This window comes from Chelonoidis abingdonii, chromosome 26, assembly GCF_003597395.2.
Source record: "Chelonoidis abingdonii isolate Lonesome George chromosome 26, CheloAbing_2.0, whole genome shotgun sequence".
NCBI lineage: Eukaryota > Metazoa > Chordata > Testudines > Testudinidae > Chelonoidis > Chelonoidis abingdonii.
This window is the reverse complement of record NC_133794.1, coordinates 16,239,752-16,258,106: the sequence shown is the minus strand read 5'-3', so window position 1 is coordinate 16,258,106 and position 18,355 is coordinate 16,239,752. Positions and strand designations below refer to the sequence as shown.

Here is an 18,355-nt window from a genome sequence, read left to right as displayed (position 1 = left end):
ATGGGGTGGGATGAGTTGTGAAGGGAGTGGGATAGGGTGAAGGCAGGACTGGTTGGAGGCAGGATGGGGATTGAAGGAGTGCTGGGGTTGGTGGAAGGAGAGCTGGAGGTGTGTTAGGAGTGAGCTGGGATGGGGTTGTATGATGTGAGGATGGACAGTGATGTGAGGTGTTGGGGATGATATATAGGGCAGGTGGGAGGGGTTGAATGGGTGGGAGAGGATGGGATAAATGGATGAGTGTGTGTGTTGGTTATGAGGGTGAAGGGAGGACTGATTGGGGTAGGGTCATGAATGCAAAGAATATCAGGGGTGAACGGCTCAGGAGGAGTTCATTAAGTCCAATCCCTGCTCAGAAGCAGGGACCAAGCCCCAACTAAACTCATGAGGGTGATGATGGGGGGGGAGGGTTGAGGAAGGCCGGGATGGGAAGGGATGATGGGTAGGGGCGGATTGGTGTGAGGGTAGGGGATGGTGGTATGAGTGGGAATCAGTGTGAGGGGAGGGCTGGGATGGGCAGCGATGGGTGGTTGGGGTGGGATAGGTGTGAGGGAGGCTGGAGATGGGGCTGGGATGGTATATGGGGTGGATTGGTGTGAGGGTGGCTGGGATTTGGTATGGGGTGGGGATCAGTGTGAGGGGAGGGATGGGATTGGGGCAGGGATGGTGATTGGGTGGGACATTGTGAGGGAGGATGGGATGCGAGTAGAATCGGTTGGGTGGGGATCAGTGTGAGGGAGGGCTGGGATGGGCAGGTGATAGGTGGTAGGTGGATGATGTGAGGAGAGGGGCTGGTGGTGGTATGGGTGGAGATAGGTGTGAGGGAGGGCTGGATGGGCAGGATGGGTGTATGGTGTGGGGATTTGGCGTGAGGAGGCTGGGATGGTGGTCTGGGTGAGAATAGGGTGTGAGGGGCGGATGGGCAAGGATGTGTCTATTGTTTATTGGGATTGTGAGAGAGGGTTGGTTGGTGTCGGTGGGTTGGGAGATAGTGGAGGGGCTGGGGATGGGCTATGGGGTTTAGGTGGGATAGGTGTGAGGAGGCTGGATGGGCTGGATGTGATGGGGTGGATCAGTGTGAGGGAGGGATGGGATGGAGTATGAATGTCATGGTGGGGCATCAGTGTAGGGAGGGCTGGAGGGGCGAGGGATGGTGGTTCTATGGGTGGATTGTGTAGAGAGGGGCTGGGATGTGGTTGAGGTGGAATAGTGTAGGGGGGGCTGGATGGGCAAGGATTGTATGGTGTGATTGTGTGAGAGGAGGCTGGAGGTGGTTGGATGGAGGATAGTGTGAGGTGGGCTGGGATGGGGCTGGATGGTTAGGGGTGGATAGATTTTGAACGAGGCTGGGATGGGGCCTTGGATGGGGTTATGGCGGGTGGGATAGGTGTGGGATAGGGCTGGATGGTGGTATGGGGTGGGATCGGTGTGATGGAAGCCTGTGGGTAGGGGTGATGGTATGGGTGGATGTGAGGGGGGCTGATGGATGGGGGTGGGGGTGGGTGGCAGGGATGAAGGGACAATCACTAACAGCCAGCATGGATTTACCAAGAACAAATCAAGCCAAACCAGACGATTTCCTTCTTTGACAGGGTAACTGATTTGGTGGATAGGGGGAATGCAGTGACTTTAGCAAGGCTTTTGACGCAGTCCCACATGGCATTCTGATAAGTAAGCTGGAGAAATGCGGGCTCAGTGGAACTACCATTAGGTGGATACATAATTGATTAAACAACCTCAAACAAAGAGTAGCTATTAATGAAAGGCTATCAAATTGGAAGGAGGTCCTGAGTGGGGTTACACAGGAATCTGTTCTGGGTCTGGTGTTATTTAAAATCTTTATTAATGGGCTGGATTATGGGTGATGGGTAAACCACAAGTGTGGTGAGGCTAGCCCCCATCCCATCCTACCCCTCCCAAACCCCTTCCCCTGCTGAAGTGCATAGACCCTCTCCCCTGCAGCCGCCAGCCACCCCCCCTACACCAGCCCTGGGCTGCCCGAGTACCGGGTGGGTGGGCGGGCGGCACGTGCACTCCCTCCCCAAACCCTGAAGCACCAGGCAGCACAGCCCCAGCCACCCCAAGCCCCACCTAGCAGGCTTCCCAGAACAGAAGGCAGCCTGCCTGGGCTCAGACAACTAGCGGCAAGTAGGAGGGGGCCTTGGGATGGAACATGGGCAGAATCACATGGGGCTGTTTGGGGAGGCACAGCCTTCCCCAGCCTATGCTATGCGCTGGCCATGACCTGGGTGCAAGGCCACCCGGGGGGGGGGCAAGTGGGGCAATTTGCCCCGGTCCCTGCAGGGACCCCCATGAGAGTTTTTCAGGGCCCCTGGAGCAGGGTCCTTCACTTGCTCCGGGACTTTGGTGGCAATTTGGTGTCAGGGGGTCCTTCCGCCTCAGGACCCGCCACCGAAGTGCTGGATCTTCCGCGGCAATTCAGTGGTGGGGGCCCCCCGCCGCCGAAGACCCCAGCCCCCTGAATCCTCCGGGTGGCCCTGCCTGGGTGTTGGTATAGAGAGCATACTGATCAAATTTGCAGATGACACAAAGCTGCAAGGGGCGGTGTGCGTGTGTGTGCACTAACACTTAGGAGGATAGAGTTAAAATTCAAAGGGATCTTGATAAATTGCAGAACTAGGCTATAGACAACAAAATGAAATTCAACAAAGACAAATGTAAGGTGCTACATTTACGGAAGGAAAACCAAATGCACAAATACAGAATGGGGGATAACTGGCTTGGCAGCAGCACTGCTGAGAAGGGTTGGGGAGTTGTGGTAGATCACAGCCTCAACATGAGTCAGCAACACGCTGCTGTTTCAAAAAAGGCAAAAGCAATTTTAGGTGCATTAACAGAGACATAGCATGCAAGTCATGGGAGGTGATAGTACTGCTCTACTAGGCATTGGCTAGGCCTCGTGGCATACTATGTCCAATTTTGGTCACCACTGTATAAAAAGGATGGAGAGAAATTAAAAAAGATCCAGAGGGGACGAACGAAGATGATTAAAGGGGTGGAATGCCAGCCACATAAGCAAAGGCTGAAGCTACTAGATATGTTTAATTTGAAAAGAGGAGATTAAGAGGGTGGTATGGGGTGGGGATAGGTGTGAGGGGAGGGCTGGGATGGAAGATTAGGGTTGGAAGGGTCCTCAGGAGGTCATCTAGTCCAATCCCCTGCTCAAAGCAGGACCAACACCAACTAAATCATCCCAGCCAGGGCTTTGTCAAGCTGGGCCCTAAAAACCTCTAAGGAAGGAGATTCCACCACCTCCCTAGGTAACCCATTCCAGTGCTTCAACACCCTCCTAGTGAAATAGTGTTTCCTAATCTCCAACCTAAACCTCCCCCACTGCAACTTGAGACCATTGCTTCTTGTTCTGTCATCTGTCACCACTGAGAACAGCTAAGCTCCATCCTCTTTGGAAACCACTTCAGGGAGTGATAGCAATCTTCAGATACTTGAAAGGCTGCCGTAAAAAAGATGAAGAAAATTTGTTCTCTCTTGCCACAGAGAGCAGGACAAGAGGCGATGGGTTTAAACTACAGCACAGCAGATATAGATTTAATCTCAGGAAAAACTTCCTAACTGTAAGAACAGTAGGACCATGGAACAGATGCCCTGCGAGGTTGTGGAGGTTTCTTCACCCAAGGTTTTCAAAAAAAGGCTGGACACCCATGTGTCTGGGATGGTTTAGACACAACAAATCCTGCCTCTTGGTAGGGGGTTAGATCAGATGACCCTTGCGGTCCCATCTAACCCTAAGAGTCTATGATTCTATCACACACACACACAGAAAAAAGGTGGCAGCAGTCACACACACACACTTACACACAGAGGGCAGTTGGACTCACCCACAGTCCTGCAGCCAAGTCTCAATCTTGCTGGAGGAGCTTCCTGTTGGAAATGCAGAAGTCCATCAGATAAACCAGGGAGATACCTTCCCTGCCCCCTTCCCAACCCCGCACTCCCACCCTGCACCTCTCTGTGCCAACAGCCCCATGACTTCCCCAAGCCCAACCCCAGAACAGCGTGCTCGTTGGGATGAAAAGGGTGGGTGCACCGCCCTGGGGATCTCAGTGGATTTCCCTGGAAAGTGGGCTCTGCACTGGCTGGGAGCTTCACCTCTCGGGCTGACACTAAGCATCTTCCTTCTGTAGACAGAAGGTGCCAGGCCAAGGGGGAAGGTCCAGTCCTGGCCCTGGCCACTCTACAGGGAGAGGTCTCAGCCCCAGGAACTGGGGCAGGGGTTGGGATTGGGGGCCATGGCCTCAGGAATGAGCTGTTAGGGTCAGGGAAGCAGCCACAGGGCTGGGCACAAGATCTGGAATGGAGTCATTGGTGTCAGGAGCCAGGGTAATTTGATGAAAATTTTTTCCAGTTACTTGAACTTTTTCAGAGATGTTTTTGCAGATCGGAAAAGGTGGCAGGGCAAGTGTTGTTCTTCTGAGCACTCAGGGTGAACGAGAGCGGACTCTGTCCAAGTCCTACCGTGCACTTACCTCTTGGGAAGTACAGCACAGGAACTAAAGGAAGAACCCGGTCCCCCCAAACACACACCCTACCCCTGCCCCAGCTGCTCTCCCACCTTCGAGGAAGACATCATCTAGATGTGGTGGCTGCAGCCCAGACATATCCTGCACAGCCACCGCTGCCTCCTCCTCCAGCACAGTGGTACGCCAGCAGCGGCTCTGCCGGACCCACGCTCTGCGCTTCTCCCAGGATGAGGGGCTCAGCACTGATGGAGCCTCCATGGCTCGCAGGGCCACAGGACCTTCTGGGCAAAGCCAAGACCCTGAGAGAAACCAACAGTCAGTCAGTGCATCCATGTCTGAGCTGAGCCACACCTCCTGTGGTCTCTGCTGATAGGGCACAGCTGGGGATTGCCTTCTGCAGCCTGCCAGGAGAGCAATGCCTGCCATGGGCTCCCAGCACCTGGAACCTCTCCTGTTCCCCAGCGCCCAGACCTGTTCCCATTCCCAGCACCTGAAACCTCTCCCGTTCCCAGTGCCTGGAAACTCTCCCATTCCCAGTACCTGCAACCACTCCCAGTTCCAGCTCCCGGAACCCTTCTCATTCCCCAGCACTCAGAACTGCTCCCATTCGCAGCACCCAGAACCTCTCCCATTCCCAGTACCTGCAACTGCTCCCAGTCCCAGTTTCCGGAACCTCTCCCATTCCCAGTTCCCGGAACCTCTCTCATCAGTGATTTCCCTACACCCCCCTGAATTTCCCCAACCCCCCCACCCCCCCAGTTTTGTGAGCTAGTTACATACCAATTTAGTGACTGTTTGGAAATCTGAATTTAAACTGAAACATTAATACACTCTTTTAAACTTATACAGTGTATGATAAAATTGTGTATCTGAGAAGTATATAGATTTGAGAAATATGACAATGACTAGTTCCTTGCTTCCTATAACAGCTTGTGTTTTTATGATGTCAGTGCATTCATCTTTCGGTGAATGTGGCCAACTAATATTTCAATGATGATTTTAAGCAAAGTCTAAATGAGCTCTCCCTGACAGCCAGTGATGAGCTGGGGCTGTGGAAAGGCTTCGGGCCAATTTATATTACATTCAAACCTAATCTCCTCAGGTATCCAGCACACAGATCTGTGTTGTCCAAGTGATAGATTTTGGCTGGGTTGGGTTACCAAACCACTTGAATATGGGGGTTAATGGGGATGAACTGTTGTTCTTATTGTATGAGTAAAGGCAGTAGAACTGTTACTAGTCTGTGATGATTTGAAGGCATCACGAGAGAGGGGTGGGGACCTGTCCTCTCTCCATGTTTAAAGACAGAGCTGATTAGGCTCCATACATAGTCTTTTTTCTGTTAAGTGGACCACTGCAGCTGAAATCACTGACAATCAGGTCTAATGCTTAGTCCTAGTGTGGGACAGTGTTCCTGTGGAACAGTGTTTCTGTGGAGAGACAGCCCAGACTGCACGAGCAGTGAGGTTCCCCCACTGAGAGCTCAGCTTGATCACTGAGAGTGGTGGAACCTCAAGAGACAATTTGCAGAGTTCACAGTGGCGGTGGCAGCAGAAGGTGACTGCACAGGGCCATTTGGCAACAGAGCCGGTGGACAGTTAACGGTGACACAACGAACAGCCGTGGCCAGCGAACAGTGAGCGTGAGGGAACAAGCAGCGTGTCTTCTTGGCCCCCACCTGGAAAGGTGTACTCACATGAAGCACCTCTGAACTCTGAGTTTCCACTGACCAAGGACAACACCGGTGAGTGAGTGCAGTGGAGGGTAAAAGTGAGGGCACGTTAAATAAACATTTGTTTGTTGGACTAATATTTAGTCACTTTGCCTCAGATTGCTAGATTTGTGACTGGGAATGGAAACTTAATATAATTTTTCATAGTAGGCCAAGATTTTTAAATGCATTATTTGCCAAGTTGTTTATCTCACATCTCAAATGTTTCTGTACTAAATGTTTTTTATTTATAAATTAATTTTCATAGAATGGTCATACTGGGTCGACAATGGTCCATTATAGCCAGGACCCTGTCTTCAAAGTGGTTTAATGCCAGGTGCTTCAGAGGGAATGAACAGAACAGGTCATCATCAAGGTGCCTCCCCTGTTGCCCATTCCCAGTTCTGGCAAACAGGCTAGGGACACTCAGAGCATGCTGTTGTATCCCTCCCATCCTGCTAAAAGCCACTGATTGGACCTATTCTTCAGGAATTTATCTGTTCTTTTTTATAATTCCTGTTTTATAGTCTTGGTCTTCACACATCCCCTGGCAAAGAGTTCCCTGGGTTGACTTTATTTGTTGTGAGAAATACTTCCTTTTGTTTTTAAACCTGCTGCCTTATTATTTTCACTGGGTGACTGCTAGTTCTTCTGTTACGTGAAGATTAAATAAAATTCCTTATTCACTTTCTTCACACCAGTCAAGGTTTGTAGACCTCTATCATATCCCCATTAGTTCATCTCTTTTTCTAAGCTGAAAATTTCCCAAGTCATTTTAATCTCTCCTCTGTTTCATACCCCTGTCATTTTAGTTGCCCTCTCTGTATCTTATCCGATTCATGTATCTCTTTTGGGATGGGGTGACAGATCTGCACACGCTATTCAAGGGATCATGTACCATGGATTTATATAGATGCAATATGATATTTTCTCGTCTTATTATCTATTCTTTTCTCAATGATTCCCAACCTTCTGTTTGCTTTTGTGCCCTGCCTATACATTGAGTGGATGTTTTCAGAGAACTATCCCGATGACTCCAAGATCTCTTTCTTGAGTGGCAACAGCTAATTCAGATGCCATATTTGTATGTACAGTCGAGATTGTTTTCCAATGGCATTACTTTGCATTTATCAACACTGAATTTCATTTACCATTTGTTGCCCAGTCACCCAATTTTGTGAGATCCCTTTGTAACTCTTTACAGTTTGCCTGGACTTTACTATCTTTGAATAGTTTGTATCATCTGCAAATTTCCCACCTCACTGTTTACCATTTTTCCGAATGAATATGTTGACAGTACTGGTCCAGTACTGACCCCTCAAGGATACACTATTATCTCTCTCCATCTGAAGAACTGATAATTTATTCCTACCCTTTGTTTCCGATCTTTTAACCAGTTACTGATCCATGATAAGACTGCCCTCTTATCCCATGATGGCTTACTTTTCAAAAGTCAATTTAAATTAATTTTTTCTAATTTATATTTTTTTTAGAAATCTAGACCTGTTATGAGTTTTGGTGTAACTTGCATTATTCTTATGTTAAATTTGCATCATCCTAAAAAAACATTTACTTTATTCATACCTCTTTTACATATCTCATTGGTCCTGACACTCCCCCTGTAAATTCAAACACTCCCCTTAATTTCAGTTCCTGGGGAAACCACTGTCTCTCATTCCCAGCACCAAGAACTGCTCCAGTTCCCAGCACCCAGAACCTCTCCCATCCCCAGCACCCGCAACCGCTCCCAGTCCCAGTTCCCGGAACCTCTCTCATTCCCCAGCACGTGGACCTTCACCCATTCCCAGCTCCCTTCCCAGTGTGACATTATGCCCCATATTCTTCATAGTAATATTATTATGATATGATTATGGCATAAGTATGATGTATTTTATGCACTATCGATCATGAAAGATATCACTGGAAAGGTTATGATTTACTGAATTTTATTACACTTTTTGTATACATGTATCATTTTGCTATCTGAAGTTAGGAATATTGTCTATGTATCTATTACAAATGTGTGTACACCTGGGGAATGCCTACTAGGCAGAATGCAATCAGTCTAGATGGCTGGCTGGGAAGGGCCATTAGGAAGAACAATATGTCTTAGAAGACGCTAATCTCCCACCGGGGAGCCTTCCCGAGGATGCTACAAACAGCCTCTGACACATGCCTGCTATGCAGTGTTTTCCCCAGGAATTGAAATTGAGGAGTGGGGGTTGAATTTACAGAGGGGGGGTCAGGGCTGATGAGAGGTGAGACCCGTGAGGGTGAAGGTGGGCTGTATGGCATCACAGTAAAAACTGAAAAATGTTTCACGACTATTTTATTAGATTTAACTCGTTTTAAAATCCTCACACAAATTAAAGTTGGCTACTCAAGCCTTCTGTGAAGCACAACGTCTACATCCTTCTTGGTTTCTTGTTATAATTTTGCACAACTCTGTTAACGAACTTCTCGAATGCAATGCATTCATCTTTGGTGGCTTCTCATGTGTCCAGTACTTCCAGTCCTTCAACTGATATGCTCATTAGTTCATTCACATGATCAGGCAGAAGGTGACTTATTTCAGAACACAAAATTCTATTCAGTGACGAAGAAGAACACTCAGCTGTAGCTATTGTGACTGGGAGTAGCAAGAGATGAATTCCTACATCTTTCATCCCAGGAAACATAACACAGAGATTGGGTCGAGCCACTAGTGACGATAAAAAAGAAGTTGAAGTCAAATCTTCATTCATTCTTCACTCTGTGTTCAAATTCTCTCTTCTGTCCTGAGCACATGGCAGCCCCATTGCTGGCAGTGCCTCACTCCACTCTGTGTTTTATAGGACAGGGATTTGTAAAAGCTACATAAAGGTTGAGTAGAATCTAGATGTCACTGTTGTAGATTTTTAAGAATAAAGTCTGTGTACTTTTTCAGTTGTCTTAAACATTTCTTGTCCTCTTCACTTAAGGATTTAATATAAATGCCTTCATTAGTCAACTTCTGGACTGAAGTCTTTGCTTCTTCCCGTACTTTTTCAATGGATAGCTCTCTGATTGATCCAAATGTAGCTTCTATTGCTGGACAAAGTTCTACTATTGTTGTAGAAGATGCCTGGATGGCATTTTTTAATGACCCAAATGGTTTCAACAGTAGACTTACAAGAGAGAGGATGGGAATAATCTTCTCTGAATGTAGGAGCAAAAGTAATCCACCAGCCTCACCACTTAGATCCATCCCATCTTGGTAGATACTTTCCAAAGCCAGTAATAACAGCTGGAGTAATTTTAAGACAGTGGCCAAGGATTGCTCATGAGAAAGCCAGAGGGTTTTCCCAGGTTGGACTAATTTGAACTTCAGTCCCAGTGTATGTATTTTCTCTTTTTTCCAAGATATTTCAGTCTTGCTGAAAAAAGAATATAATGAAGACATTACATTTATAGCTTTTTAAATGTCTGTTGAAGAGTCTGCAGCTCATACTAGCGCTAGTTGGAGTAGACGGCCTCTGCAATACGTATAGGAGAGACTAGGGTTACACTTTTCTCTGAGCAAAGCTTGTACTCCACCCTGTCTTCCAGAGAACTTTGCAGCTCCATCAAATGCACAAGCAGCCGTCTGTTTGGGGTCCAGTTGACAAGCTGCTAAGCTTAACTCTTCTAAGATGTGGGTTTTCACAGATGCAGCCAATGTGTCTTCTATAACTTGAACATCTAGCAATGCATCTACTGGTCTACTACTGACATCAAGATAACGTACACAATGACTTAATACTTGATGCCCATTTGCATCAGTGCATTCATCAGCCATGTATGCAAATTTTTTGAATGTGGTGAGAGACTTCTTCACTTTTTCAACTGTTGAGTCTTTCACTGTTGCACCATATGCTTCCAGCCAGTCAGCTGAGTTTCTTGCAGAAAGATAGTGAGCATTGGCTCACTATCGGAACCAGCGTTCAACTGCAGGATGAACAAGTGACAATGCACTTAACATTGGCCTTCAGTTTGTAGTGTGTGGTGTCTCTTGCTTAAATAGAAAGTAGGATGCCACAGCCATGTTTGTTCATATGTCTCCTGAGGTTCGACCCAGCTCACAGTGATTTCAGCTGAGCTCTCTGTGGGGGAACCTTGCTGTTAGTACAGATTGGGCCCTCTCTTCACTTAGACCTGATTATCAATGATTTCAGCTCTAGAGGTCACTTAACAAAACAAAAGACTCTCTATGGAGCCTAATCAGCTCTGTCTTTAAACAGTGGAGGGGGCAGGTCAAATAGTACTTGTGACTCAGGCAGACCATCAAGCAAAACACCTGTCCCCACCCTCTCTCTTGATGCCCTCAATCAGCACAGGCTAAGTACAGTTCCACTGCCCTTTACTCATACAATAAGAATAACAACATTTCATCACTCTCCCCCCACACATTCAAGTGATTTGTAACCCAACCCCAGCCTAAATCTATCACTTAGGCAATGCAGCTCTGTGTGCTGGATACCTAGGTAGATTAGGGTTGACTGTAAATACAATCTGGTCCTGAAGCCTTTCCCCCCAGCCTCCAGCTCATCTCTAGCTGTCAGGGACAGCTCATTTAGATCTTGCTTACTGATCATAATTTGGCCAGCATCACTGAAATGAATGCACTGACATCATCATAAAAACAAAAGCTGTATAAGGAAGCTAGTCTATGTTCATACTTTTCAAATCTAACATACTATTTCAGATACACATATTTTATCATACACTTTATATGCTTTTAAAGTATGTATTAATGTTTCAATTTCAATTAAAATTTCCAAACAATCACTAAATTGGCAACACTGCATGTAACTAATTCACAAAACTGGGGAGGGGTGTTGGGGAAATTCAGGAGGGATATGGAGGGGTGTAGGGAAACCTCTGCTGCTACGGCCCTACAGAGACATGTGACCAAGTTGCCTGGTACTGGCTCCATCATAGAATACTAGTGTTTTTCCACTGAAAGATGTGGGAACTAAAGTTGGAGACAAAGGGTTCCTGCCACATGCAAAAGCTATTTAAGGCAAGGGAGTGACATTATCATGTTTCGTCACTGACTTCCCTCCCAAAGGAGACTCTTAGAAACACCTGAGAAACAGGGACTGAACTGGGGGAGAAGGAGTGAACCCAGGCTAGAGAGATTTCTAACCTGTGAAAGAAATACCTGGGGGTTTAAGCTGCAAGCAAGTGCAGATTTCCCTCAAGAACTTCTACAAACTGCCTAAACCAACAATTAGGGTGAGAATTTGCTACTCATATCCAATTTCTTTAGTATATTAAGCTTAGATTGCATTTTTGCTTTATTTGCTAGGTGATCTGCTTTGATCTGTTTGCTATCCCTTATAATCACTTAAAATCTATCTTTTGTAGTTAATAAATTTATTTTTGCTTTGTCTAAAACCAGTGTGTATGCGAGTCATTGCTTGGAGCAGAAAGCTGTGTATAGCCCTCTCCACACTGAGGGAAGGGGCGAATTTTATGAGCTTACACTACAGTTTCCTGTGCAGCGCAAGATGGTATAATTTTGAGTTTACCCTTCAAAGTAGGGTGTTCACTTGAGTAACCGAGCAGTTTCTTAGCTGAGCCTTCCCATGCCAAGTTGATCTCAGCATCTGTGTGTACCTGCAGCCAGGAGTGTCCCAACTTGTATATGTGCTGGAGGGGGCTTGAGGACCTGTCACAGCAGTACAGTATAAAGGAAGCCTAGGCTGATGAGTTAGGCATGCTCAGTGGTACCTCAGTTCCAGGTGGCATCCCAGGGAGAATCTTTCACACCCAGCACCCAGAATCACTCCCGTTCCCAGCATCCGGAACCTCTCCTGTTCCCAACACCCAGAACCTCTCTCGTTACCAGCACCCGGAACTGCTCCCGTTCCCAGTGCCCAGAATTTAGAAAATTAAGAGTGAGTTGATCAGAGTCTGTAAGTACCTAAATGGGGAACAAATATTTCTGAATGGACTCTTCTCTCTAGCAATGAAAAGTCTATAAGGTGGATAGACCTTTAAGGTGGATAAAAGTCTATCAGGTGGAAAGGTCTATAAGGTGGATAGAAACCTGGCTAGATTGTTGGGCTCAATGGGTCATGATGGAAGCTGGTATCAAGTGGAGTGCCCCAGGGGTCGGTCCTGGGGCCGGTTTTGTTCAACATCTTTATTAATGATCTGGATGATGGGATGAATTGCACCCTCAGAAAGCTCACAGATGATACTAAGCTCAGGGGAGAGGTAGATATACTGGAGGCTAGGGATAGGGTCCAGAGTGACCTAGACAAATTGGAGGATTGGGGCAAAAGAAATCTGATGAGGTTCAACAAGGACAAGTGCAGAGTCCTGCACTTAGGAAGGAAGAATCCCATGCACTGCTACAGGCTGGGGACCGACTGGCTAAGCAGTTGTTCTGCAGAAAAGGACCTGGGGATTACAGCGGATGAGAAGCTGGATATGACTTAGCACTGTGCCCTTGTTGCCAAGAAGGCCAACGGCATATTGGGCTGTATTAGTAGGAGCGTTGCCAGCAGATCGAGGGAAGTGATTATTCCCCTCTGTTCGACACTGATGAGGCCGCGGTTGGAGTACTGCATCCAGTTTTGGTCCCCCTACTACAGAAGGGATGTCGACAAATTGGAGAGATCCCAGCGGAGGACAACAAAAATGATTAGGGGGCTGGAACACATGACTTATGAGAAGAGGCTGAGGGACCTGGGATTGTTTAGTCTGCAGAAGAGAAGAGTGAGGGGGGATTTGATAGCAGCCTTCAACTACCTGAAGGGGGGTTCCAAACAGGATAGAGCTAGGCTATTCTCAGTGGTGGCAGATGACAGAACAAGAAGCAATGGTCTCAAGTTGCAGTGGGGGAAGTCTAGGGTGGATATTAGGAAACACCATTTCACTAGGGAAGTGGTGGAATCTCAATCCTTAGAGGTTTTTAAGGCCTGGCTTGACAAATCCCTGGCTGGGATGATTTAATTGCGGATGGTCCTGCTTTGAGCAGGAGATTGGACTAGATACCTCCTGAGGTCCCTTCCAACCCTAATATTCTATGATTCTATGATTCTAACATGATCCAGTGCTGAAAGTTGAAGCTAAAGAAATTCAGACTGGGAATAGTTTACCAAGGGCCATGGTGGATTCTCCCTCACTAGCAATTTTAGACTGGATTTATCCTATGCTCTACTTCAAACAGAAACTATTTGGGGCAGGTCTCTGGCTTATGTGACACAGGAGGTCAGACTTGATGATTACAGTGGGCCCTTCTGGCCTTGGAATCTATGACTGAAAGAATTGCTATCCTTCCCAGCGCCCAGAGTGATTTTCAGGGTGTGCCTATATGGGAAGAGGGGTGTGTTCTGAACTTGAATTAGCCAGCACAGGACACCTAGCAGTGAACACAGGCAACGTGGCTTTAACTCAGGCGAGGCACGTTTGCCAGGGGATCTTTTTATAAGCTTTTGTTCATTGCTTTGTGGGCTCTGTGGGCTCCTTCCCCCTTAACCCCAGCTCATGCCATCTGTAAGCGAGTGGGTGGCATGAGCCCTGATTTGGACACATCAGAAATTCTAGGAAATTGGGGCCCTGGCATGAGGTTCCACTGTGCAGCGATAGCTGGGGTAACTGTCAGGCACCGTGACCTGGCAGGACAAAACAATTAAATTACTAGGCAGCAGATTCAAAAGAAACATAAGGAAGTATTTCTCCACACAAAGCACAACCAACGAGTGGAACTCATTGCCAGGGGATGTTCTGAAGGCCAACAATATAACTGGGTTAAAAAAAGAAAGAGATAAGGTCATCATGGAGGATAGGTCCAACAATGGCTGTTAGCCAAGATGGTCATGGATGCAACCTCATGCTGGGTAACCTTAAACCTCTGAGATAATTGCCCTGTTCTGTTCATTCCTTCTGAAGCATCTAGCACGAGCCACTGTCAGAAGACAGGATACCGGGCTACATGGACCATTGGTCTGCCCCAGTATGGCTGTTCTTATGTTCTTATGTCCTACCCACAGTGGGGTTGGTAGCACATGTCCTCCCCACACATATACCCTAGGACAGTGGGGGGGGGGGGGTGGCCTGTGATAACCCCACCCAATCACAGAGTGGAAAATTGTGGCCCCCTCCTGCAGATGGAAATTCCTGCAGCGTGACAGCTAGGCAGGCACCAGGTGTCCAGGCGAGGGAGGCAAGCGACTCACCCTCCATCAGCATAGCTCAGGGATTCCTGCACCAGCAGCAGCTACCGAAACCACCGCCCACCCCCTGCAGCCGTGCAGATATCATAGACGCTGCATTGTTAAATCACATGAGCAACAGCCCTGGGGCCCATGGCCATGGGTCTTGTGCTGGCCCAGACCAGGAGTCATGAGCATCTGAGAGCGGCTCAGGGCCTATGCAAGACAAGCTGGAAGGGTCTCAGCCCAGTTTCCTAAGTTGCCTTCTCTGCTAGGCTGGTGTGAGGCACCCTGCCAGGAGCCAGAGGGGGAGCTCTCTGCACCATCCCCCTGCTGAGGGCAAACAGGTCTCGGCCCTGCGGCAGAGCAAGTGGTGCGCAGCAAGACATTCACTGAGAAACTAGAAGCAGAACCCCCCCGTACGTCCATGCCTGACATGGGAGAATTGCCAGGGCCAGTCAGTCAGAGAGACAGCGTTCACTGCACCATCAGGGCCAATGCCCCCGTCCCACCCCACTGAATGTGTGGCCATGCCCCAATCACAGCCAAGGTGCCGCTCGGGGCAGCACTTGGGCCCCAACATACCCTGCACCATCACTTCCAATGCCGGGATTTGGTTTAGCTCTCATAGCTCCTGGCCCAGTGAAATCTGGAGCGGAGACCTGCCTGAGGGACGAGCAAGATGACTAAGTTTGGGGACCCTTCCATTACCATGATGGGGGTAATGCCGAAGAGACTGAGGTCACCACAGGCAGCAACAGGCTGTGTCCTGTGATTGCAGGAAAGAACTTCAAAAATGTCTGATTTCTTCTAACTCTGAACAAGGAGTTCTTCTAGAGTTCTCCCTATCCCTACTCCCTCTCCGTTTCCACTGCCATCTTCCCCAGCCTCCTTGTGCACTCCCGAATGGTGCACAAACCTGCATGCGTTTCCTGAGCACCCGTGCAAGCGGGATTGTGTCTGTGCAAATATTGGCCACAGGGGGAAGTGCTGTGAATCCTCCTGCAAATCCATCTTCGATCTTCTCATGAGTGTCTGGGGCTAAAGTGCCTGCGTGGCCATCTTGTGGAGAAGCCTTGTCACATGACTGAGGAGGTGCCAGTCGCCCAGCTCAGCCAGCACATCACAAACAGCAGCAGCCATGGAGATTCTGCAGGAGCCACTGGGAAATTATTCATAGATCCACAGAAGAGGCCATTAGACCCTCTAGTTTGACTCCTGGATAGCTCAGGGCAGAGAATGTCACCCAGTCCCTCTGCTGCTGAGCCCACTAACTTGGGTTTGCTTAACATCTCTTCCAGAGAAAGGCTCCAGTCCACATTGGAAGAGACCAAGAGAGGGAGACCCCAGCCCTTTCCTTGGGAGTCTGTCCTAATAGTGTCACTCAGGAAGGGGAAACGCTTTGAATAACTGGCCAAGCTCTCACCACCTTCCATCCAAGGCTCCAGCCCCCAGAGCCTCGGGGTGCTGTGTGACCCTTTGCTAAGTATAATGCTGCCTTTCACCTCCAGCTTGCTGGGAGACTCTGCCCTCCTCTGGTTCTGGGCAGGGCTGGCTTTAGGCCAATTCACCCAATTCCCCGGAATCAGGCCCCACGCCTAAGAGGGCCCCACACTGGTGCCTTTTTAATTTTTACTCACCTGGCGGCGCTCCAGGCCTTCAGCGGCATTTTGGCGGTGGGTCCTTGAGTGCCGCCAAAGATCTGAAGTGAGTGAAGGACTCACTGCCGAAGTGCCACCAAAGACCCGGAGCACTGCCAGGTGAGTACGAATTGGGCCCCACACTTGCTAAAGCCAGCCCTGGTTCTGGGTTACCCTACCCCTAGGCTGGATTACCCTAACTCACTGGAGCTGAGGCTGATTGATGTGCAGGCTCCAGCTGGTGCAGCATGAGTAGGGTGACCATGCGCAGGGCCAGCTTTAGGAAGTGCAGGGCCCAATTCGAATAGCTTCGATGGTGCCCACCACCAAAATGCCACCAAAGACCCGGAGCAAGTGAAGGACCTGCCGCCGAAGTGCTGCTGAAGACCTGGAGTGCGGGGCCCGCTTAGGCACAGGGCCCAATTCGGGGGAAACTGGGGACTCGGCCTAAAGTCGGCCCTGACCGTGTGTCCTGTTTTGGCCAGGACAGTCCCTTTTTTAAGCCCTGTCCCAGTCGTCCCGACTTCTTTGGCAAAACTGGTCATTTGTGTGATCGTCCGTCAAGAAGAGCAAATGGGACAAATGCCCAGTTTTGTCAAAGGGGGCACGCGACCCCTAGCAGAGTGCAGAGGAACTTGGGGGGCAATGGTAATACCAGCCCCCCATGGGAGGGAGGGCTCAGGAGAGCAGCTTGAGCTGGGCTGGCCCCGCGGATGGCAGGGGGGCTTGGGCCTCCCTGCATGTGGGGAGAAGAGAGACAGGCCTTGGGCTGTCCTTGCATGGGCGGGCAGCTGGGGGCTCAGGGTGCCTCGCGCACAGGGGAGAAAGGGGGCCTTAGGCTGTACCCAGGGCATGGGGGGAGAGGACCTCAGACCAGCCCACTGTGGGTGGGAGGCAGGGAGGGCTCAGGCTGGCCCCATGCGGGGTCCCATTTTCCCTTTAGGGAAATATGGTCACCCTAAGCATTTGGCCGCCCGCCTTCTCCATGGCTCAGGCACCTGGGAGCATATCAGACCTGTGCCCAGGTCCCTCCACTGGCTCCGTCAGCTCCCTGTGCTGGTTTAAAGCTTTGGTCCAAATCAGCACAGCAGGCAGCTAATGGGTCGAGCCCCAGTGACACCAGAGATCGAATTTCCGCCTGTGACCCACCGCAACAGCTGCGCTCCCCTGGGATGGTGCAGATCACAGATCCAGGGGGAGTGCAGGAGAGCTCGGGACCCCCGTTCCCAGCCAGGGGGGTCTGGCTGTGGGACGCACTCCCAGAGATCAGGAGAATCCAGTGTCTGACCAGCACAAGGAAACATCGCAAGACCTTCGTCTTTGAGAAAGGTTCTCTACCATGTGAATGACAGCCATACACTGACTCCACTTCTACCTGCAAACCCCAGCACTGGCCCACCTGCTCCCATCCCAGCCTGACCCCCCTTCAATCCCCAGACCCCAGCACTGAGCCTCCTTCTCCCCTCAGACCCTGGCACTGACCCCCTCCCCTTCTATCTCCTAAAGACTAACACAGCCTCTTCTATCCCTTAAACCCTGTCATTGATCTCCCTCCTCCCTCTTCTCCCTCCAAAATGGAAATCTTAAACAAGAGAAAAGGACCCGAAGCAGAGCCTGGCCCCTCCCTGACACAGAGTCAAACTGGCCAAAGGCAGACGCCGGCAGAACTGGCCGAGGCTGCACGGCCCACTGCAGTGACGCTGGCGCCTGCCAGGCTGCCCTTGTGCCAGCTTTGCCCTGTTGCAGCTGGGCAGTGTGCTGGGCTTGGCACCTCCAGGAGCGCATGGCTCCCAGGCCACAGGGGTCATTGGGAGTATCCTGCCCCCTCCCAGGCACTGCCATGGCTGGGCCAGCTCCCATGCTGCCATATGCTGCAGAGTCCATGGGACGAGACCGCCACAGACCCCAGCCCTGGCTCCTGGGCAATGAGGGGAATGCTGGGAACTGCGAGTCTGATGGCCCATGGTGCTGTGGGGAAGGGCACACGCAGTACATGAGCCGGCCCCCCACCCCCAGCACCACAATGGCAGCTGCAGCCCCACCACAATGAAACAGACCAGGGCCAACCTGCCCCCCAGACCCTCACAGCAGGCTGGGTGACAGCAGCCACAGACCCTCCAGACAGAGAAACAAAGGGCCACAAATGCTTCAGCATGGACATGCCAGCTCTACTCAGGTGAAACCACTGATTGCCCCGCCTCCCTGCTCCCCACCCTGCCTCTACTGCCTGCCCCTGCCCTCCCCATCCTGCACCCACAACCCTGCCCCTGTCCCTGTCCCTACTGCCTGCCCCTGCCCTCCCCACCCTGACCCCATCCCCTTCCCTCCCTACTCCCAACCCTG

At 49.9% G+C, this 18,355-nt stretch overlaps 1 protein-coding gene across 2 annotated transcripts in view; it reads right to left on the bottom strand.

Moving 5' to 3' along the window:
• The window catches only part of TESPA1 (thymocyte expressed, positive selection associated 1), a 30,695-nt gene that overhangs the window by 11,478 nt on the left and 862 nt on the right, over positions 1 to 18,355 (bottom strand). For both annotated transcript variants that reach the window (XM_032770656.2, XM_032770655.2), the window contains exons 2-3: positions 4,589 to 4,795; positions 3,855 to 3,897 (exon numbers count right to left, since the gene is read on the bottom strand). In XM_032770656.2, the coding sequence (XP_032626547.1) occupies positions 3,855 to 3,897; positions 4,589 to 4,795 (250 nt within the window). The remainder of the gene's footprint in view (positions 1 to 3,854; positions 3,898 to 4,588; positions 4,796 to 18,355) is intronic.